This window comes from Melozone crissalis, unplaced genomic scaffold (assembly GCF_028551555.1).
Source record: "Melozone crissalis strain CALT ecotype California unplaced genomic scaffold, PUWL_Pcris_2 ptg000002l_1, whole genome shotgun sequence".
Taxonomy (NCBI): Eukaryota; Metazoa; Chordata; class Aves; order Passeriformes; family Passerellidae; genus Melozone; species Melozone crissalis.
The window spans coordinates 19,358,416-19,382,234 of record NW_026535780.1 but is presented as its reverse complement, the minus strand read 5'-3'; the positions used below and the strand labels follow the sequence as shown (position 1 = coordinate 19,382,234).

General features: G+C 38.7%; 1 protein-coding gene across 2 annotated transcripts in view; it reads left to right on the top strand.

Annotated features, from left to right (window-relative positions):
• The window catches only part of RUNX1T1 (RUNX1 partner transcriptional co-repressor 1), a 114,897-nt gene that overhangs the window by 7,857 nt on the left and 83,221 nt on the right, over positions 1–23,819 (top strand). Inside the window, exon 2 of one of the 2 annotated variants that reach the window (XM_054277347.1) lies at positions 11,733–11,905. The exons of the other annotated variant lie outside the window; for it this stretch is intronic. Within the exon in view, the coding sequence (XP_054133322.1) occupies positions 11,818–11,905 (88 nt within the window). The 5' untranslated portion in view covers positions 11,733–11,817. The remainder of the gene's footprint in view (positions 1–11,732; positions 11,906–23,819) is intronic. 2 annotated transcript variants of the gene reach the window in all.

The window sequence follows — 23,819 nt, the reverse complement described above, 5'->3', positions numbered from 1 at the left end:
AGCGGGGCCGAGGGGATGTGACAGCCCCGGCCTGTCACGCCCGGGCACCCACCGCTCACTCCTGGGGTGGTTTCAGTGAAGGCTCCTAACTTCCAGAATCCCCGCAGAGGATGACACCGGGCTTCAGGAAAAGTGGCTTCTGTGCTCTTTCTTTTTTGTTGTTTCAGATGGACTTCTGGTGATGGTTTTTAAGTTCTCTTCCAGATTAAAATGAATTGCACGCTCAGTGTGTGCATGCACGCTGCTTTAGCGAACGACTTTATCAATGGTCATACCTTAAAGCAACATTAAACAATTACCTTTATATTTAAAAGTTTGAAATATTTATACTGCCGTTTCACTTTGTCAAGTGTTTGCACAGATAGATATATAGATATGATCTGGTAACTAAAAGCCTAATTAAAATTTGTTTAAAGCCAGGGGGGCATGTATTCTTGTTGACAGCAGCAGATCGATAGGGTAAGACAATAGAGCCCCATTATTTTACTTCCATTGACTGAACATATTGACATTTCAGGTTTGCGATTGCCTCAGTGAGCATGATGAAACACTGAAATTCATGAACCAACTGTCTGGAGTGGCACATATATTACTGTATGTCATCTCTGCCTTCAGGTTACCTTATCACTGAAGCAGAATGGTAATGGATGGCAGCAGAGTACTTCAGGGGGGTGAGGGCTCTATCCGTTAAGAAGCTGACACATAGCAGATTTCAGGAGTATCTTTAATTACACCTAGAATTATGTACAAAGGAAGATGGTCCTTGTTACCTGCTGCTGCGCTTCAGAGTTTACAGGCACAGAAGCAGATGGGATAACAAGGTACTTATGTGTCATTTTTTATATACATGACTTGATACCTTTAACTTTTGCAGGAGCCCAAGGATTTCTGGTTGTGCTGTTTGCATGCTCGCCATGTTCACCAATGGTAGCATCTCAACCCAGTCTTGATGCTCAAGTTCTAGAGCATCTGCTAGACATTCTCCTAGTCTGAAGACTGCAAAGGAAACAAAGAACAACTTTGAAATAAATAAATGCCCTTTGAATTTCTCTCCCCTCAACATGTTCAAACGACAGTCAGTGCTCAGAGAATTCAATGCAGTGAGACTATAGCGGAATGAAACATACATGCATATATGTATATCTATATATATACTCACACACACTTTTTTTCCTTGCTATAAGCACCATAAAAAGAAATGTCTGTGCAATATGTGCACATGAATGCATAATTGTATATATCAGTTTATATGATTGCATGTAAATGCCTTTATAAAGAAGACCCCTGTCTGCAGAGCATGCAGTGTGTTTATTATTTCAGAGGCTTTCACATCATCTTTAAAATCTAGCTGACTGTAGAATGAAACCCATCAGGGTAATGCAGAGATAGAGACTGAAATTAATTTAAAGCAGACAAAGAGCAAATACAGAAGAGCTGTTACGATTTAACTAATTTTTAAAAGTAAGTAGACTGAAAATATAAAATGTATTTTGTGTGCCATCTACTCAGCAATTGTTGCCATCAAGTGGACTGCCGATGCCCTTTAAGATGGTAAAAAGAACACTAGTCCTTTATACCATTTTCCTGAAAATGTTAGGTTTCTGTTTGATCAGCAGGTGCTGTTGAGATGAAAGCCATGTGTAAATTTTCAGAAGGCCAAAAGTGTCAATTCAGAAAAGGAAAGTGATAAGAGAAAATGCAATCAGTTTTCCTGTTTTCAATTTGTGCAGGATTTGAAGAGCTGTTTTGTTAAACTGCTACATCTGCTCCAATATGAATATTGAACTACTTCCACTAAAAATAACACCCTATAATTTGGAAGCCATTGCAATCTTTTGTTAATGCAAGTGGGTTATTTGAAAAAAAAAATCTATTCTGAAAAATCTCCTGCCTAATGTGCATTTTTGTTTATCGGCACTTTTATCTTGAGCAGATAAAATGGCATTATGCAATTAGGACCATATCTATTTGAACTGGAAAAATGACACTGGATAGCTGAATGTCACTATGTTGGTAAAAGGATTTAACTCGTACTTTTAAAATAATTTTGTTAATAAACTGTGATTGTATCTTAAAATGACATGTTTTGCATGTCACTTTGTATCTTAAAATGACATGCCCCTTAGCAGCAATACAGCTTTACTTACTACTGAGGGCCTTGAGCAATGTAAAGGATGTTCAGTATACGACACAATATTCTTTGGCTTGTTTCATTCTTGATATACCGTCAGATCTTAAGTTTGGGCTCATCAAGGATATTTTAGTTAATGGGGATTGTGGTGTAACTTTTTCCATGGTAATTGAAATGATGGAGTCTATTTGAATGCATATAGACAAAAATAATCATGGTTGTAGAGCTGCTAGTCCAAGTGAATTCTATGACTTGGAAAGCATAGTATTAGTAGAGCATACATTTTCTGTCATAAGCATCTCTGGAGAACATAACACTGTTGTTTTTTAGTTAAAAAAAACCCCAAAAAACCAAAAAAACACCAACAAAAAACCCCAACAATAACCTAATGGAAAATACATGTGTTTGTTAATTTTATAAATAAGGATCTAAATGAGGAAGGGATAATTCACTGTTACATCTATGGAACCCTGTGTACATAACATGAGTAAACGTGCAGAATAGAATGAGAGCTTTTATTGCTTTATTTCAACATAGCGAATTACCTGGTTTTAATATTAGAATGGGCTTTAGCTGTTGAATTCTAATCTAATCTAGTAGTCAGGAACTAATTTTTTTGGTAGGTATCTGCATGGGAAAAGGCCTTGCTGATGCTTCTGTTTGGTTTTGCAATTGGATTTGTACACTTTTGGCCTTGGGGGATTTTCCTCAAAGTGATCTACAGATCAGAAATAATTAAAATTCAATAAACTGAAATTTAAATATAGAATGGATTCTGTGTGAGATCCATGCTTGTGGTAGGTTGTCTAGAAGTCTGTGGCATGTCTACTTTATAGTTTGTATTTCCCAGCATAACTGTGTGCACACATGTGCATAAATTTATGTTGAATGACAGAGGGATAATTATTTATACAGATTTTATCAAAAACTCTGTGCTCTCCTGAAACATAACAAAAAGCCTCCCTCCCCAGAAGAGTGTTTACATCCCGTGACAGTCACTAGATTCAAATCTTCTCAACATGAAAGTTGTTTCCTTTCCTCCAAACCTTCTTTTCCCCAACAAAGCTAACCCTGTTAAACCTCACCTTCTGTGGGATGTATACATAGTTATAGACATATGTACGAGAAGTAAATATTACAGAAAACATGGCCGATTGGGGCAAAATGTCTGTAGCCTTAAATAGCTGGTGATATCTGCCAGCAGCAGGAGGGGCGCTGAGGAGGCCGTACCTCGGCTGACCCGGGGATGTGAGAGCCGCGGGGAGCCTGGCGTTCCTGCTCCGTGCCTGCCAGGGGCTTCCTGCTCGCAGACACTGCCGAGCAAACGCCTGGCACGGCGTGTGACAGCAGAGACTGCCTACCTGAGCAGTTCTGGAACCAAGGAGCTTTTTACTTTGGTCCTGGGATTTTCTGGTGCTTTGCACAGGGGTTGGGGTGGAGCCCCACCCCAAAAGAAAGATTATAGCTGCATGTCCAGATTTTCTTATCTAAATGTTCTGAACACATTCATGGGAGTGTTCTGTTTTCTTAATCTTTGCCAGAAATACTGCATACACTTTTGCTGTTCCTGTTGAATAGTTGCCATTTTTAACTCCACTGGTTGTGAATAGAAATGTGAATACTTTAATGTTCCCTCTTGTTTTCTGTAACACATTTTGGGATGCCTGGAAAAGGAGGGCATCCTAGATCCTCCAAAGTATTTCAGAATACACAAAAAGAATTTAATAGAAGTTCTGAAACTTGGGTTTGTTTATTTGTAGTTTTTGGGCATGTGTTGACTTATTTAAGGAATATCTTTTATACTCAGTATTATTTCTTGGAAAAGTACAATTGTGTTGTACAAAACTGTGCAGCAACAATATTCCTGCCTGATCCCATATTGTAACATGTTGATTTGAGATCCTCATGGGATAGCTCATGATTTCTTTAATCATTTTGGAAGGCATTTGATTAATTTTTATGTTTATCAAGACAGGTATACTCTGGCTCTTATAGTAACGTAAATGTGCAAGGTTCGTGGAGGATAGATAATAGGTTCTTTTGGAAATTAGGTTGCAGTCTGGAAAGACAGAAGACTCCACCTAGTGGAGTGGAATTAATATGCACACGGTGGCAGGCACTGGTGTGTAATAAAATAGGTATCATTTATGGAGAGCCAAGTTGCTACAGAGAGTAAAACCCAGGAATTCAGACAAGCATCTGAGGCGGTGGTTGTATGACCATTACAAATGGTACCAGGCTGTAGTTACTTTTGGAGCTCTAGGGGGGTTATGTGTGTCTGCCATGTTGGATGTTAATATGCAGTTTGCATAAGTAGTAGGCATTGCCAGCTTTTTTCGTTTGTTTGAAGATCTGCTGTCTACATTTTTTGATTTCTGATGACTCCACAAGTCCCCCTTTTGGTTGTGGCCCAGGTGTCATTTTAAATACCTTGGGAAGGAACAACAATTCAGCCCCCCCCAAAATCACCACTTTTGCCCCACAATTGTTTTTTTTTCGAAATACCTTTCTGGTTTTCTTCTTTTACTTTGGTAATGGCAGTATCAGAATGTTAGTTCTGAATGTTACCATGACAGGTTGTGTGGCATGTTGACTAAGGCTGTATGTGCTTTCTGGCAGTCACAAGGTTTAACAAACTCTGATGAAGCACCAGATTATAGGGTTTTGTGCCTGTGCTTTACTGTCCCATTGGTTTGGTCACGTTGTGCTACTGGGATGTAGTAAAAATAATTTTAAAGCTGGGATGTGACCATCCTGAGCAGCTGAGATGTTGTCCTGAAATCCTCTTGGAAAATGCATCCTAACATTGAATCACACATGCATTAGATAAGTTCAGGAAGAGAACTCCCCAGGACCAGCTCAGGCTTTGACAGCGAGAGGGTGAGGCTGTTGCCAGAAAATGGAATGATTAGGGTGCAACAGAGGAGATAAAATGCTGCAAAGGATATTTGGGAAGAGTGCTCCAAAGGAGCACTTCCAGTGAAATCCAGGTGGGGTTTGTTGCCAGAGCCATTAAAGCATAATGGTGCCAGAAAAAGCTGCCAACAAATGTGGGAATAATGGCACCTATGGGTGTGCTGTCAATGGATGCCACTGCCAGGATGATTTTTTATTTTATTTTAATGGTGACATTGCTAAAAGTATTTAGGAGTAATGTTATAGGAAGTGTTTTAGTGAGTGAAGTCACTGGGTTCCAGGAACCATTAAGCAAAACCTGTTTCATGACTCTACTATTTATTATTTTAAAGCTTGATGGCAAACCACTTAATGCTGGAAAAGCAGGCTGCAACCTGTATTAAAGCATGCTACAGGTGGACAAGGAAACCAACCTACTGAACTGAATAGCCCAAGGTAGTTTCTGAATGTTGTACCCATTTCATGTGCACCATGATAAATTAATACAACTCCATGGATCAGCAGAGCTTGTAAACGTTGAATGAAATCCTGGAGCTCAGATGTTCCGTGGTACTCCCATACCTAGTTCTCACTGAAGACAGTGTTTCTTTTGTTAAAATGCCAGTTTGAGGAACTGGACCTTCAGGATTTCTGTGTTCCTATCTCACATCTGTGATCTTGACAATACTTTTTTAGATTGGTTCTCAGACTTAGATCTAGATCTCTCCCTAATAAAATGGACTAGATCAGGTCTCAGTGTAAAGCCAAGGGCATTCTTTTTGAATTGTAAATCACTGACTTACCTGACAAGACTGCCATATAAAGGACAGAAAAAAGCCTATTCCTTCCATAATAATGCTTGCAGATCCTTATTGGGTCCATTGGGCCAGGATTCTCAACTTGTGTATCCCAAGATCTGTTTTAAATTGTGTTCAGGCCAGCTGCCCACCCCAGACATCCAGAGAAGGTCACAGCTACAGTAAATACCAGCTACAGTACTTAGAAGGGGGGGATCAACGTGTAATTTTCCTTCCACATTCTGGGGTTGATTGGTCCCACCTCTTCACCTGGGGAGCTTCTGATGTTAATTTCCTTTTTTGTTTGTTTGTTTGTCTGTTCACTTGTTTTTAAGTCCAGGCCCAAATTTCACTATCTCTTACAGAGCTATTATTGGCCACTATTGTTTTTATTATTCCATGGCTTCCCTGGGAAGAGACGGATAGGCAGGACCTCAGTAACATTGCCAGAGTAAGTCATCAGTAGCCATGTCTGCCCCATAGGAGGTCACAGGAAACAGGTGGCTGGGTTAATTGTCCTCAGTCCCAACTCTTGTCCTTCCTGGAGGGAATTTAGAAGTGGTCAGGAAGTGTCAGGCCTACTGTGTCCCCCCAGGTTCACTGCTTCAGGCATTCATAATAATTTGAGGTATGTGCCAAGCAAGGGAGACTGTCTGGGAATCCTTACTGTCCTTTTTAAGCTGAGTGGCTACCTGGCTGGGAGGGCAGAATGCTGTTGCTGCCGAGTATGTTTGGGATTGCAGCTGGAATCCAGTGAAATAACAAAGAATTCTATTAAAAAATGTATTTCCGTATCATACACTGTTTTCCTTCTTTTAAGATATTAATAAAAAGTCCTAGGTAAGCAAACTACAAAAACTCAAGAGGTGCATGAAATATTTCTGGAAACTGATTCACTTTTATCGGGTGAGTCGAGGATAGAGAATGTCAGTGTATTTTCTGCTTAGGCCAGTTTTAATTGTCTTTGTTGCAACTGCACCATGAGTAGCCATGGATCTCTAAATGGCACTCAGTCCTGTGCTTTGGAAAATCAGTTCAGGTCTTGCTACTTTATATGAGCTTCTTGTTAACAACTTGCTTGATTTTTTTTAGCAGTGAAGGTGCACAGCATTGCTGAGTATCTCACTGCAAATGTGAGTGCACACCCAGTGCTGTAAGCCAGATTTTGAATTACCAGTAATGTTTCTTTAAAGTGTCTTTTGGAAATTATTCACTCATGTTGGAAGCAATGTGAGTTAAGTAGTAAATATACTAGTTATTTATTTGCCATATGCATTTGGGGTGAAAACTGAGCTTCTGCTCAGGTGTACTCTTGATATTACCGAGACTACTTGACTAAATAAGGTGGGCTGCAGGATTATGTGGTCGATGAATCACACCGGTTTCTGAATCACTCTTAGAAAATACCAGCCTGAAATGCTGGCAGATAATGAACACATTGTGCTTGGACTGGTACATTATTTAAAGAATAGCATTTTAAAGTAGAATATTTTGTAAAATGTTGGTTTAAGAACCATTTTGCAATTTACTTCCATCAAACCTATTGTACCAGGAAAAATACCTCCTTCAGAAGAGAAAAGGTGTCAGTATTGTGGAAGAATATCTGATTTTTATCCAGCTATTTGCTATTTAAGCTCCCTTCTTTTCAGTGCAAGGAGATCAGCTGACAACAGCAGCAACCAAATCATGTTTGCAGCTGGGCAATTACAGTAGACCCTAAGATCTGCAACTGTCAACCATGAACGCAGATGCCTTCAAAGTTCTGTTTTTCTTCCGTGTGGAAGTCGTTGGCATGGAACAGATGCCTTCATTTTGGAGAAACCAACTGCTGGATATAATTGGTTCTCTCTTGTCTTGTCCTCTAGGGACAGTCTCTCGCAGATGAAATTAGATGAGAGTAAAAAAAAAAAGACACAGGCACACACACTCGCACATGACATGAAGCAGGAGTTTTCAGGATCCCTCTCTGTTTTGTCACGTGGAACTGTTTTCAGCTGGAAGATTTCAGTCCATTTTTAGCACTACACACACATGATGATGAGGCTATATGAAAAACATGCAAATGAAAATATGTATCTGGCCAAAGTTTATTATTAATCTAGGCATGCTTGTTTAGAAATAAGACAAGCATATCCATCCCATATTACTTAAGTGTTAAATGTTGACTTCTGCGATATCTATTAGTGCTGCAGTCTCAGAAATTTAAAGTTAAGTCTCAGAAGAGACAAGATGCTTTAAAAACTGTTTTGTTGCAGTGGTCAAATCAAAGTTTTTTATCAAATGAGTTGTTAACATGGGAGGAAAAAAACTAGTAGCAGACTTCAAAATTCACCTAGCATTACAGGCATTAAATTAAGAAAGCATCTTTACAGGAACTTCAGCAGAGTTAGTATGATGGACACCTGTGATGTGCTATTTCTGTAAGCCCTGTGGTAGGGTACTGAAGTGACTGGGTCCTCTTAGTGCAGGCATCAAAAATGAAATGATGGCAAATGGCCTTGGAGACTGTAAGAGAGGGAGAATCTGCTTACCCTGTGCCTGTCAAAGGGTTTCTGTCATCCCTTCTCTACCTCGGTGTAACAGCTACCAAATCATTGTGGTTTGTGTTACTTAATTATGCTATTAAAATAAATTTATACCAACTTTAGGTTACCTTAATAAGCTCAGTTGTGAACTGTGACAGTCAGGCAGTGCTGTGGATTCTCGGGTGCATCAGGAGGTGGGTGCAGCAGGGATTGGGGGCTGCCAGGAAATAAAATCTCTGAATACCTTTTCTCTCTTAAGTTTTATTTCTGAGTAGAAGTTAGGGTTTTTGGTTTTGCTTGTGGTTCTTTTTTTTTTTTTTAATATGTATTGCACTGTGAGGTGTCAGTCCCTATTTTACATGATGCATTTACTACTACTGTAATAGTAATGTCACCAGCAGTGAAAACTGACAGGAGTTACTTTGGTCTTGCATTGGTAGAGTTGGTAAAAGAGAGTTTAGACACTTGATGTGGCTGGATAGCTGCCCTGCGCTGTGCTCCTTTGTTTCCTGCTAACCCCCGGGGGCTGTGTGGGTGGAGGGACTTCCAGCAGTCAGGAGGAAGCCCCAGGTAAACTTGTTTTTTGGACTGATGATTCTTCAGCTTTTAAAGAGAGAGAGAGATTCTTTGCTGTAGGACTCCAGTTCGGATTCACAGAACTTGAGTGCGACACTGTGTTTGCTCTTAGCATTATATTTTGGAAGATCCGCATATTAAAGGGAGAACTTGGGGAAGTGCTTAGGTGATGAAGGGATTTCTGGCAGTAACTAGGGAGTACAATGATGGTTCATTTCATTTGTGGCTGATCCTGATATTTGTAGTCTTTACATCCTATTAATTCCTTGAAAGATAAGCTGATGCAACCATGATTTGCCAGGGCCAATGGCTCTTCTAAAAGTCTTGGCTCGGGTGGGGATATCCCCCTTCTCTACACATATAAGATAAAAGCACTGTGAATATGAGGTTAACTGAATTCAAATAGAAGACTCTCTAGAGTTATTGCATTCCTTAGAAAATAAATACATTTCTCATATGGTTGAGATTGATCAAAAAAGTGTTCTGTATGCCAGTGATTACATTCCCATCTGTGATTAAGGTTTTCTGTCTGCATCTGGTTTTCACATTATATTTCTGTAACAAGAATCCTTTATATGGCAGAGTTCACTCTCTGTATTTTCTATTAGCTGCAGCTTGAACTACTGCACGGATCGCAGATTTACACATGTGGTTTTCATTACTTCATACCATTGAGAAAAAGTAATATTTGTTTGGGAAAGTATGTTTTTCAAAATTTCCATGGTAATACAACATGTTGATCCTTTTTTATAACACTCATGTAAGATTACAAATTGTTTGAGGCATTCTGCTTTCACTGAAGTTCAGACATTAGACAGTTTTACATGTACATTCGAACAACAGCATCAGTTTACAATTCAGGAAGCAAAAATACATTTAAAGAAGGAGATTAGTGTAGAATGGGTATAGGAAAATGCATCCATCACTTTGGAAAATGTGGTAAATAGAAAAAATGAACACGGGCCTGAAACAAAGGAAGAGTAGCAAATTGAAGTGATGTCTTCATTGTAAAGTGGATGACAGATTTTTTTTTTAATAATAACTTTTTTGCAGTAAGATGTTTAAAATCTTTTACCAGCTATGGAAAATGAGTATGCTATTCAGCAGAAATATAGAATTTTTATATATTACATAGTTTAACATATTTGACCATAATTGTTTCTAGTGACCAAATTAAAATAGGTTAGCAAAACATGACTATATCTTTACAAATGTGTAATTCTGAATCCAAAATATTATGTATTCCACTATAAGACAGTATTTCAGCCAGATTGTGCTGTTGTCACTTAGTAGAAAACTTAATGTTTAAATTATCTCAGTGAAATTAATAGGGCCACTTGGTCAGTGGAGAATTTTTCAGTTTTGGTAGGATTTATGGGTTTATGATCATAAAAATCAGATCAAACAATACCAACAATTCAGAGAATGCTGTATGCGTTTATGGAAATTTAAAGTGTTACGCAAAAGTCTGGGCAATTGAAAAGTACACAATTCATGCTAGGGGCACAACTGAAAGGTAAATTCATTGCCTATGTAAGAACATTGTGACAACTAGAGAATTACATACAAAATAAAAAAAATTTTATTAAAGCAGTTATTGTACCCAAGTTGTGGAGTCCTAACCACATTTTGGAGGTTATTTTCCAAATGCCAGAGGCAGTTGTGTCACTTTGAGAGCTCCACAGTTGCCAGATTCTGGGTAGAGTCCTGCAGCCCTTACCACTTGTTTTCACTGAAATCTGGAATTTTGGCTTCTCTCAGGACTGTGGGGAAATGTACGACCACGACTGCTGGAAAGAAAGAAAGGACTTTGGTGAATTCCTTTGTTCTGTAACCTTAACTTTAACTTGGGAAGGTTTGTTTTGATTTGAGAAGGGTGCTTGTTTGTGGGAAAGATTGCAGTTTCAAGCACAAACACAAATGTGCTCTTTTGCAAATGCCCTTGGGCAATGAAGTTTTTTTGCAGAAAGATCTAGTGCAGGAGAGGGTTGGGGCTGGATTCTGGGTTAGATGCATGAGCTGTGGCTGGATCCTTGTGCATGCTTAACTTGATGTCCCGAAGTACTTGAACAGTCATTGCAGATTGAAGCATGTACGTAACTGTGTGTGCTTGGCTCTGAAAAAACTTTCTGTCTTGACATAATTATGAACCCCTGAAAAGCATATTAATGCCTTGGAAAAACTGACAACACTGTGATACAGACTTATACAAATGTCAGAGTATTTGTGTAACCAAATAAACAGGTTTTTTAGGTGTTGGAATGGGAGGGAAATTGCCTTTTCAAAAGTGGGAAGATGATTTGTAAATATATCAGTAGCTTTTTGATCTGCCTTTCTTTAAATGTGTTTGCTGTTACAACTTACAAATCCAATTTAGTATTGGTGATGTGTAAATTGGAAGATCTCTATTTTTAGTAAACATTTTGATTTAATAAATGGTTCTCTAGAGCTTCTGTTGAACCAGGTAAAGTATTAAATATTTTATATTATGTGAATGTATTTAAACCTAAGCATTTTAGAGAATTAACTAATGGGTAGAATATAGGCTGCCCTTAATTTGTTGCCTTCTATATGCCAGCTGTTTTAACTGAGCAAATTATGAAACTACCTTTGTTGAAGAATTAATACAGTTTTAAAGTACTACCTTATTTCAGCAAAGAAAATGTGGTTGCTTGTTATAGAATAATGTTTCTGCCTTCCCTTTTTATTTAAGACTACTATTATCATGTAAATGAAGGGGTGTGGTGCTTCAAACTGGCTGTGATATATGCTTTTTTTGTTTTTTTTTTCATTTGTTGTTGTCAATAGAAAAGATTGATCTCTGGGCTGGTGAACATAATATCTGTCCCAGTCAGAAAAGGAAAGAGGAAATTAGCAGAGCGATTGGTGGAGAATGATATCTGTCAAAAGAAACACTTGGAGAGCACTGAGTTTAGTGATAGGTGACTGCCGGAAAAAAGGGAACTTTGAATTTTGTCAAGGTAAGGAACAGAAAAATATTTGATTTTATAATGTGAATACCTTTTAGAAGTTATTCGTGTGTATATAATGACTGTACCTTGCCTTGTAAACTGTAATTAAAAAAGAAATCTTTCCCTTTAGCTCCAAAGAGTCTGCCTAAATCAATGAAGTTGCGGTCCTTGTTTAATACAAGTAAGAAAAGTGTACTTTTCTTACTTGTATTGCAATGTTCATAAAATACATCAGTCCTGACTTTCAGAAAATCTACGTGAAATTTTAAACTTTGGTGTTATTTTTGTGTTTTTAATGACACAGTTACTCTTTATGTGTCATGTCAATAGTACTTGGCTGGGTTGTGGAAATAGTGACTTTCAGTTTTCTGAGCTGTGAATTGGAATAGTATTTGCAACCAGGTTAAGAGATAGTTGTAATCACATTGGCAAAATGGTTGTTTGTAATTTAGTGGAATCCTCTGGTAAACTCATTGCATCAAACTGGGAATCTCTGATAAATTTGATTGAGATGATAATGAAAATGGATATTTCTGCTTCTTGTGCGCAAAGATTTTTACCGTGCTATAAAAGTAAATCTGCTATTGCTGGACAAAATTTCTAGATAAGCTATGGCAGTCGTTCCTGTCTTTACTGTAACTACATTTTTTCTTCTAAAATGGTGTGTGTCTGGATGGCAAGCAACTGCTAAACTGATTTTAAGTGCTTTCCAACACTTGGATAATTTTCTTTCTCAGTGTTGGACCATATCGCCTGACATAACTTTGATAGAGTCTGGTACCAAAATAAGATGAATGGTGTCTGAGTACTCTTGGCTTTGCCCTGGATAGTTTTAAATGTAGCTCAGCCTTGATCATATTACTTGTTTTCCCACCTGAGGTACCATGGCCCATGCTGCTCTGCCTGTGGGGTGTGGAGAGATGGAGAACAGCTGAAAGAGCCAGTGGGAGCCTCTGCACAACACCTTGTAGCAAAGGGCTAGGCCTGAGGTTTTGTGCACCAGTGTGAACATACTTTTAAAAGATTAAATCCTAATAAAAATGAAGTTGCATTCTAACTTGAGTTCCTATCTCATTTTAAAACAAATAAATGCTTTTGTGGGACCTTCATGTACTCAGGCAGCACTGGCAGAGAATGAATAATCTTAGCAGGGTTTCTTCTTATGTTTTGATTTTGCTTATTTAGCAGTGTATAGCTTCTGACTAATTTTTCCTTTTCACTATCTACAGTCTTATTTTTCAAAGTGCAAATGTACCCTGTACAGGTGGCTGTTGGTTGGTTTCTTTTGCCATATGGGTCTTCATAAAGGATTTTAAAAATAAATAAATGTAAAAGTAAAGATGTCATGCCTGAAGCATGCAGTGCTGGCGTACTAATGGGAAGTTTATTGTGGTTTATTGCTGTCAGAGCATGTGCAAGATAATGGAAATTTCCTACAACTTGGGAGAAAGGCTTATTTTCTAATACCATTAATTTAAAGAAAGGGAGTTAATATGACTAAAATTCACTTCATCTCTATAAAGTCCAACTGATGTGATGGTTGCTGAAGTATTCATAAAAAGAAGGGAACAGCACCTTATCCTTCCTGTTCACTGTTGTGCAGGTTGTGCTCTCTGTATTGTCTGGGTGCAGGCACATCTCTGCCATGGTGAAGCTGCTGTATACTGCATGATTCCCTTCCCTGTGCAGTTTTATCAGTTGTAGCCTTATACCTAAATAAACACATCTCTCTGTGACACCTCTTACAGAGTTAACAATACTGTATAGTTTTCACCTTGGTAATGAAGAATTCAAAACTGCTTTGTAGCTCTTAGAGAGTGATCAGTGGGGGTTAACAGTTCTTTGGCCATTCCCATTTTGTCATTTACTTGAATTGAGGTGACTGGGTAAGATGCCTACATCTGGATGTATTTGTGACATGCTCAAAAATTTTAGTCTTAAATGGTTAAGAAGTTCCACATTTTCAATGATTATTTTTTGTTTTAAATTTCAGTTTTAAATAATTAGAGATGAAGCCAACACTGAGCTTAACTTAGTATGGACTTTGCTGTGCCCAAGATTTGCCTTGCTATTTAGAGCCTAAATTGGTGTAAGAGGCAAAAAAAAAAGGTGTTTTGAGTTTATTGCCTCCTTGAAGCAATGGCCTCTTGTAGCAATGACTACTTCTGCTGATGTGACCTTTCAAGCATCCTCATCTTTGTTTTGCTATTGCAAAGTCATCTTCTCTTAGCTTCCTTTTTTATCTTCAAAACAATTGTTTGCTTACCAATGTATCTTAAGGAGTACAGTGAAAATAAAAAAGTCCCCTTCAAACATACCACTGATGCAAAAGAGTATGCAACTGTATTACAGACAGTGAATTGTACTTCCAATCAGAATTTCATCTGTTCATGTGGTGCACACCTGTGGCTTGCTGGCATTGCTCTTGATTGGAGTGTGAGAGAGCTTAATGAAAAACAAAGCCAGGATGACAAGGAGAGGCTCCACAGCAAACATGGGTTACTTCACATTAGTAAGAAAGTGAAATTCAAAGTACTGCTTTGAAGACAGCTCCCTGGTATGTGGGACCATGTATGGGTGACCTGCAAAGGACACTGGTGCCCTGCTTGCTGCTACCTTGCAAATAAAGCATTTTTCTCTCTAGGTCAGGTTGATTTGGGCCAGCTGAGAGCAGGGCCGATTTCTCCAGTTGCTTTCTGAGCCAGTGAGAGTGTCCTGGGCAAGAATCCAGCTTTTGAAGTGCAAAGAAAATAACCCATAATCTATATAAAACGCTGGCGGATGGGGAAGGGAGGAAATTTACAGAGAATAAGTGAGTTTGAGAACAACTGTGTTAAAAGTAGAATGTAAGGGGAATGTGTGTATTTGACATTAGTATTTATTTTAATTTGAAAATACAGTCTTTGAAACCTTTGAGGTGAGCAGAGGACAAGCTCTTGCAATATGATATATTTATTAGTAAACTGAAACCAAGTGCTCCAGTTCAAGTTCCTTTTTCAAGTGATTTTTCCCCCCTGAATTCAGAGTTTGGGTTCTCTCTCTGTGCCCCCTCTCCCTGCTCCCCCTCAATGTAATGTGTCTCTGATAACATTAATGGGCTTTGCCCCACATGGAGCAGCAAGTGTATTGTACCACTGCTCACTGATCCCAGGTCAGTGTGATGCGTGAAATCAATTTATTTGAATCTCTTTGCCTGTATAGGAATTTGGCAGCATGCCAGTTGTTTTCATTTAATGTTCTTTGTGTTGAACACAGACAAGCAGGCATGCTTTTGTACTCCTCTTTCTTCTCGGCTCTTCTCTTTTCAGCCAATATTCTATTCTGTGGATTTTTCAGAAAGAAGTAGGAATGTGTTACCTTTTTAAAAATAATTTTTGTTTAAATAGCCTTTAAAGAGCGTAGAAACTAGGTCAGTCACAGAGCAGCCTTGTGTAGGGTTTTCTGCCAAGCATAGGTGGTAACACCTGCCCTTTCCCATTTCTGAAATTTGGGGAAAAAGAGAAAACACTGGTCTGTTTTTCTAATGCTTAGGTCTATGATTTATATGCACTTGTAAGACAAAGACTCTTCAATAATGCTTAAATCAGAATAATTTTATTCCTAAATAAGTGAATGTCTGGCTGTTGGCTGGAAAAATTGGCAATATGTTTCAGGATCTTTTTGAGTAATGACCTTAAACTAAACATTAATTTGGGAATCCCTTGTCTCATCTTTCTGTCTGTTCATCCCCTCCCCCTAGTAATTTAATATTTTGAATGGCTGGCTGAAGAACAGCTTCACCCGAGTACCCATTTATTTCATTTTTTTCCTTCTTTTTTTTTTATGAGAAATCAAGATGTGTGGAACACAGGAAATAACGTAGCCCTTCGTAAACTGGGGGTGGGGGAGGGAGGGAACAGCAGCAGGTATTTGCAGGAGGATTTGTTTCAGAGCCGGTGCCGGGAGCGGCAGGAGCGGCAGGAGCAGCTCTGCCCGTGCTTGGCGCGGCTGGTGCGGAAGCTGATGTGCAGAACCGCGGAGCCGCGGCGCAGGGGTCAGACTCGTACACATCAGCCCCGTTTCCTTGTTTAATTACCTGAAGAGCAAAACATCCAGGCTGGGAGTGTGTGAAAACCCAGTATCTCGATCAGCAGTTTGCTGCTCTGACATCCTGCGAGGCCAGCCCCGTCTGTCCGCAAACGTCAGGGCTGGTTCCTGACAGGGGGCTATCTCTGCCGGGCCTCGGTTCCTTCCATTCAGGAGGCATTGTGTGGAAGAGGGTTTGGTCAGGAATTTGAGGTTCCTGCCGGTTCTTCCAGCCCGGACAACCCTGTGACAGATAGGCATGATTTTTTCTTTTAAAGAATAATAATAAAGAAAAAAAATTGGCTCTTTTTAGTCTTTCCCTTGTAATTCTGGCATTGGTATAACACTGACTGAAACAAAACATTAACCCTTTTTCTTCTGAATTTGCATCTTTTTTCTTCTATTTGACTCTTTCTTTCTTGACCTCTTATTTTCAGAAATCAAATCTTCTAAGGAGCAAATTATTTGAGGTGCATTTTGTTCTATGCAACAGTTATGCTTTTGAAAATGGTATTTATTTCATAGTTCTCATTTATATAATCATCATGCTTGGCATATTAAGTTTATCATTTTAAGTGTGCTTGGCAGCATTGTTTTTCTTTGTCTCCTGGATTCAAACCAAGCTAGTGTTTGTTTCTGGCCCATTAAAACAGTAATGGCAGCTATCAATGCTTCCATTCTTATTATCCAAGTGATTTTCTTAGATGTTTAAAAGTCTGGTGTTCAATTTTAAAGTGTTGGGATAGGGTCGCTTATAGTCCTTGGTCCTTTATAGCTGCTGTTTGTTGAGGTCACAGGCAGCGTTCAGGATTGGGTCCATAGATGGATATGTTCCATTAGGATGTAAAGCTCCTCCCTATAGCTGAAAGATACTGTATGTTTACATGGGCAAAGGGCTTCAATAGGTGTTTGGTTGTTTTGGGGTTTGTCTGTTTCTTTATTTTGGTTTTGTTTTGGTTAGGTTTTTTTAATGTGTGTGTGAAGAATTAAAGTATGACTTCTTGTTTGAATGATAACTGAAGAATATTACTCTTATGACTAGAATCTCAGTACTTGAGTTTATAACATAGTGGTATTAATAGTTGTACTGGTAGAACTTAAAATCACTGGGTGAAAGTAGTAGAGGGAGGCAACATAATTAATAAGGGCTTCCAGCAGAAATGAGTGTAGCATGTGACTATTGCCGTTTATTGTTGTGGGCAGAAGCTGGTCCAAGAAAGATACTTGTGGTTGCAGGAGGAGAGAAGGAGAGCTGAAAATTAACTAGGGTTTCATTTCCTTTCATGCTGAAGGCTTATGGTCCAGTTTGTAGAGTTATGCCCACAGGCACAGCATACATATTAATGTGCTAGAGATTTTGGGCACTTGGTAGGTGAGATTAAAATCTTTTGAGCAGTTAGATTTTCCCTGCTAATATTTAATTGGAAATTTGTAATACAAATGTAAGGGCATACTTTTCTTCTTGCAGGTAAGGATTTTGGGAACCCTTGAATGAAGGAGGTAGCCTTCAGTGTGCATATGCAGTCACAGACAGGAATCAGCTACAGAGTTAAGAGTCATTGTCATCTATTGTGCCACTAATCCCCCATCTGAAAAGCATTTTCAGGGGTTGGTGCAACAAAAGAGCTGTAACAGTGTTATCAGATTGATAATTGTGATCTAATGAACTCCTAAATATGTACAATAATCCTTCACCTTTAGAATCACGTCCCTTTCTTCAGTACAAACTCCCTAGCGTGCTACACTCCGGTGTAAAGGTGCCTTTAAGTAAAAATGGATGACTTAGACATGTGGTTTTAAATGTCTGTCCTGTCATATTGTAAAGAAGCCATAATCTAAATAACCATTGCTTGTATTTGTAGGATGAAAAAAAGGATGGTTTATGAATTGTGGTCAGTCTCACGTTCTTGAAGGGAACACGACATATGTACAGGGTTTGTACATATGAGAGAAATTATATGTCTATGAAAGCACTGTCTGTTTGTTGAACCTTTACATGTCATATAAGTTATGTCCCTCTTTTCCAGTGTTTCAGTTGCTTTTATTTTTTTTTGGCAGAGTTCATAATCCAATGAACTGTCCATGACCTCTGTCCAACCATTGCCTGCATCAACTAGCAGTCCATTAAATGAAAAGTTCTCCATGGACGTGTGGTGGCAGCAACCACCACATCGTCTTTCCTCCTACCCATTGGGTGTCAAGAGCCGCTTTGAAAATAACAAATAATAAATGGTAGCCTTTACACCAGGGCTGCCACTCAAAAATTCCTTGGGATAATGGTTTTAAATCAGCATTCTCTTCAAAAAAATATTTATCTTGGCCATCTCCAAAAGCCTCTGCTGTGATAATTTTGCTTAAGGAAAGTTCTTGCGGATAATAGTTCCCAAGATTGTTTGGGCTTTATTAAAACTGCCACCTTGCATTGTGCCCAAACATTTACTGCTTCTCTTTGCAGATATTCTCCTAGTGTAAAGTGATGTAATTTGCTCTTGGTATGAAATTCCACTTCATAATCACTTCTGCTTCTCTTCTGAATGGCTACAACGAAGCACCATGTGGAGTACAACACCATCAGATAAAGTGAAATTATATTTAGAAGCTTGTGTTCCTCAAGGCTTCTCCCGGTTCCTAAAGAAACAAAGATTTTGTATTTTAATTTTTCTTAGCTATGATGGGATTCATCTGGGTCAGACTAGAAGCACAGAGATTAGAACATCACATGGTGCTTCCAGGGAGCTTGATGTGCTCCTTCAATTGCACTTTAAGTGAATATGGTTCTGGCTTAGTTTTGAAAAGGAAACCTAACTGGCATGGTGTTTTTCCCTCAGTGTTAAGAGTGCTGATTGTTGCTATTCAATTTATGTATTAATTGAGGGTAATATTTTACGGTAGTACTCACACTTTGGAATTCTGGAACTTCTTTTAGCTGTCAAGGTTGGTGGAGGTGGAAGAGGATAACTGTCCAAGGCAACTGGAGTAGAGGCAGGTCATGCAGTGAGCTGGAGAAGAGGGATGTGTGGCAGAGTGAGAAGGTGGCCCCAGAGTCATGAATTTAGGAGTAGATCTGGTGCCAGAGAGAAGACAGAGGACAGTGATTGGAAAAGTGAGAGAAAAATGTGATGGAAGGTATAACTAAGGAAACAATGGAAAGAAAAGGGCTTGACTAAAATCAGCACCTTCCTTTTGTCACTTACAAATGATAATGCCTTTCTATCATCAAGGGTTGAATGAGTTTGTGTACTGATTCTGCTGTTTCCAGATGCTGAACTGCATTAGAGCAGTTCATTTGGTAATACTGCCTGGCATTGTAACAATTACAGGGTCTGCCAGTGGGTTGTCCTCTTATAACTGTGAGAAAACTCATCCATAAAAGAACCACTGTTCTGTTTGGACTTAGTTCTCTTCATGTAAAAATCTGCCCTTGCTGCCTCTGTTCCATTAGATCTCCTCATTCATCAGGGAAACAGAAAATACTTGATGATAAGGTGACTTTCTCACCTGGCTCTGGAAAGCAAATAATTTAAATGGAGAAATAATACTTAGCTGTCCTAGATATGCTGAAATATGTATTTACAGTCCTCATTCACTTGCCCTCTTGAAGTTACTCAGTAGTTGACAGATGTCATACTAAAATAAAGCATTAGTAGTAAAGAGCAACATGCTGTCCAACGGCAGTGCTGTGATGTTATGGGCACGACTGTGTGTATAAAAACATAACCAGGCATGCAGAACGGCCAGGCTTCCAGCCCATTACAGTGGAGGCCAGTGCAAAGATTTTGCTAACTGATGTAAGACTAAGCTTTATTTTCTGAATACTTGTCAGTGTGTTTTACTAGCACAACCATGCCCTTATATTGTTGGAAAAAATTATATATATATATATGAATAACACAATACTTTAATTTCCCCTATATTTCTGATGACTGTTGTGGTTTGCAAATTCATATTGAGCTCATCAGGAATATTAGCTTTGTGTGAAGGCCCCTTTGAAGAAAGTTTTTGAACCAGTATAAATGTAGTAAATAAATACAAGTTGATCAATATATGACAAAAGGGTGAAGAAGGGAGGTCAATAGGTAAGGATATTTGCATATAAACCATTTTTGCCTTGTTGAAAATGGCAGTATGAGCATAAATAAATGTTTTGTAATGCTGTGTATTTGCTCCACCTGGTGGATTTTCCTGGAAGTGTTTTTAATCTTAATGGGAAGTTGTCTTTAATATAAAAGACATTTCTCAGAGTAAAAGCAACTTCTTTCTTTCATTTTTTCCTTCTTTCCTTCTTTCCTTCTTTCATTCTTTCGTCCTTTCTTTTTTCCTTTCCTTTCCTTTCCTTTCCTTTCCTTTCCTTTCCTTTCCTTTCCTTTCCTTTCCTTTCCTTTCCTTTTTCTCTCTTTTCCTTTTTTCTTTCTCTTAGCAATGGCACTGCAATAGGCAGATTTGTGGAAAGTATAATTTGGTATTTGTCTTGGCCACACTTTGTCAGCACAGAGATCTCTATGAAAGCGTAGCATTCCAAATCCATTAGTAATTACAGTTTATTCTGGGGCTTATTTAGAGTATTCTTGGACTCATCTAGAGATTAGTAATTGCTGAGTCCAAGTCTGTGGCTTGTAGAGTTATATGTGATCAGTGAAAGGGAGGATTTGCTATGAGTTCCCCCTCCCCTCCCTCCCCCCCCACCCCGGTTCTGAGCCCCTCGATCAGAAGTAGCAGTGTTATTGAAAAAGAGAGTTACTATGCTTAAGTGTTAGTGCTGTACATCAGCATAAAAATCTGTCTGTCATTAAGCTAGCTTTGCAAACATTGTTTTCTTTGGAATTCTTAAGGACTCGGTTATGCTTTGATCATCTCATTGTTCTCCTTAGGTTATTTTTTTCCTTTAGAGTGTAATGGCTCCCTAACAGAAGGTGAAGTTTAGAAAATAGTGTCTCCATATGCAAGGGATTTGGAGACCTTTTTATTGTCTTTAAAAATGTCATTCATAGTCCTCATTAGCATTTATTGTTGCAAGCATACAAGCAGAAAATGTGAAATTGGTATGTCATGAATAGCTCCACAGAGCTCTAGAGCCCTGAAATTTTGCCTGCAGTGTGGTGTGGGGCAGGCATTGAGAGAAAGCTGGCCAGATGGCTGCCAGCACAGAGCAGAGCTGCAGGTTTTTGTCTCTGGTGCTGAGAGGAGGGAAAGTTCACTGGAGCATACGCTATCACCCCGTGCATTTTAACAAAACTAACTCGCCATCAGTCAAAACTGGGAGGTGGTGACATTGAAACAAAAGTTTTCAATATAATGTAACAATTCTTGTCAAATGAATAAAGTATGTTTAGTTAGTGTCACAAATATTGACATGTTACAGAGAAAAATGCAAGGCTCAAATTTATGGCTAGTGGTAGATACACTTTCACACAAATATGCTCTACATTATCTTTATTACGAAGATCCTATACATTGAAAAGACATCGATTAAAGGTCAAAACTTGGGTTAATATACTACAGCAGGAGGAGTTTCCCTACCCATGTTAAATGAACAAACACCCTGAGCTTCAAGTCAAAAAGCAGCTGATAGCTTGAAACACTTTTTCCCTTCACTGTCCCCCTCCTGCATGCCCTCCCCCTTTCCCCTTCGTTTTATGTCTTAAAATATGGCTATAGTTCAGCAGGAGCAGATATTCTCTTCCAGGCTTCTCCAGGTCACACTGAATGTGTTTTTTCTCTGTTAGTGAGACAGCATCATTGGTATTTTCTTTCAGAAATATTTTCAAATCAATATCAAATTTTCTAAAGTGCATGAGTGGTGTCTATGCACAGATGGTGTGGTAATTTTCTTTGAAGTCAAATGATGATAGAAATTAGCAGTCAATTCTAATTTACTTTACCCACATTTTGGAAAATATAGTATTTAATAAAAAAGTGAGGTAAAACTTGTTTAGCTTAAATCTAGTGAAAGAAATAGATCCCAAGACAGGTACACTTATATATGAGTTTGTCCATGTGAGTGTTTTTACCAAAACATATATAGAAAGCAAAAGAGCATGTGTTCTTTAAGGCCTGAATGTTGTCTCTCCCACTGTGAGTCAGTTAATTTTTTACAGAACTATTCTTTCATGTTAGGTCAAAATGTATATTTTCATTGTTTTAAAACCTGAAATGCACCCAAAATGTCACTGGAATTTCTATGTGTTCAACAAAAATTAATTTTTGGGGGTTTTTTTGATCAAAAAGCAATAGGCAGTCTAGGTTGTTAAGTCTAATGCACTGTCAAGGCTGCCTTTTCTTAATAGATGATTTAAAATACTCTTTGGAGTATTATTGAAATATGGATATAACACACAAGTTTTCTTAACTGAAAAAACATGAATGCTTTCTCAATTCCAATGAGTTTAATCCAGTACTCGAGGTAACATCATGAACAGTTTGTCTTAGAAAACAAAGAATATTTTCTTACCACCTTGGTGACTACCTTTTAACGGCTCAGTGTTTGATTTGTGTAGGTAATCTCAATTAGTCTATATTTCACAGACCAGTGTATGTTTTAAATGTCTCATTTGTCTTTTTTCAGAAGTCCAGAAAGCCTTGCCAATAAGGAAATGCTTAGGGAAATGTTTAGTGTTATCTGGCAAATGTTTTGTGTTGCATGCATAAAGAGCTGCTGTTAACAGATAAGCACACATCTTATTGGAATATTTAAATTCCATTTCTAAGGAAAGAATTGGAAGTTTATAGAGAAGTGCATTTCTTGGGAAGATTTAGCCTTTTGTGGTAGTGCAGTAAAACCAAGGGAGGCTAGGTACAATGTAATGGAAAAGGTTGCACTGAGGGTCCCATTGCAGGCTTAGGTGGGCTGCCATGGCACCAGGCAATCAGAGATAGTTGGGCAGCCAGAAATTACTGAGCTTCTCCTGAAGGTGTTGCCATTACTGTACTGTGGTTGGACAGTCAACTGAACCAAGTTAAGAAAGCATCCAGAAGTGGTTGTCCCCTGTCCCCTGCATCAGCTCCACAGCTCACACATTAGGTGGGTTTGCCCTGTCAGTGGGATGCCTTAAGAAAACACTAATAGCTTCCAGCTGGGTGGAAAATCAAAACGTTTTGGGGCTGACAAAACTAGTAGATTTGAATTTGAAAGCCCAGCTAATGCCTCCATTTTTATTTACCACTCGCCCATAAAAGATTATTTTCCAATATGTCAGCCTCATTTGGTGGCCAGTGGTCTGAAAGTGAAAGTGGAACAAGCAAGCGGGGAAATCTGGACATTAGTGAGTCCGCCCTTTCAAGCTGGTGTGCCACTTTGTGGAATGGCCTTCCCTGAGATTGGGGGGGTCCTAATGACCATTCATCAATGCTCGTTGACTGATCATTGAGTGCCTTCTCATTCAGTTTATCAAGTCTTGCACATAAAAAGTCAGAATAAGCATTATTCAGCTTTGTTAAAGCCAACTAGGAGTAAAATGCTCCATTTGAACCCATTTTGCCCTTGGTTTTTCACTTTGTTAATGCAGTCCTGCTTAAATGAGTGCTTTTATTGGGTCTGTAAGAATATCTGAAACTATTAATTCTCTTGTATTGAATAGCTGGTGGCAGGCCAGAGCAGATGGGGTAGAAAACTATTTGGTTGGGTGTATTGCTTTCAATTAGGATCAATGAGGTTTCAGCTCCTTTGAATTAACTCACTTAATACCCACTGTGTGAAGTCACAATGTATCACAACAGTCTGCTATAAGTAGAGCGGGAAGTTGAGAAGTCCTACAGAAAAGCTTTGAGTTAAATTCTTCCTTCACTGTTAATAGAGAGCTTTCATTAACTACAGATGTGTTTCAGTGGACTTCCAGTCCCTGTTATTAAGCTGGGTTTGCAC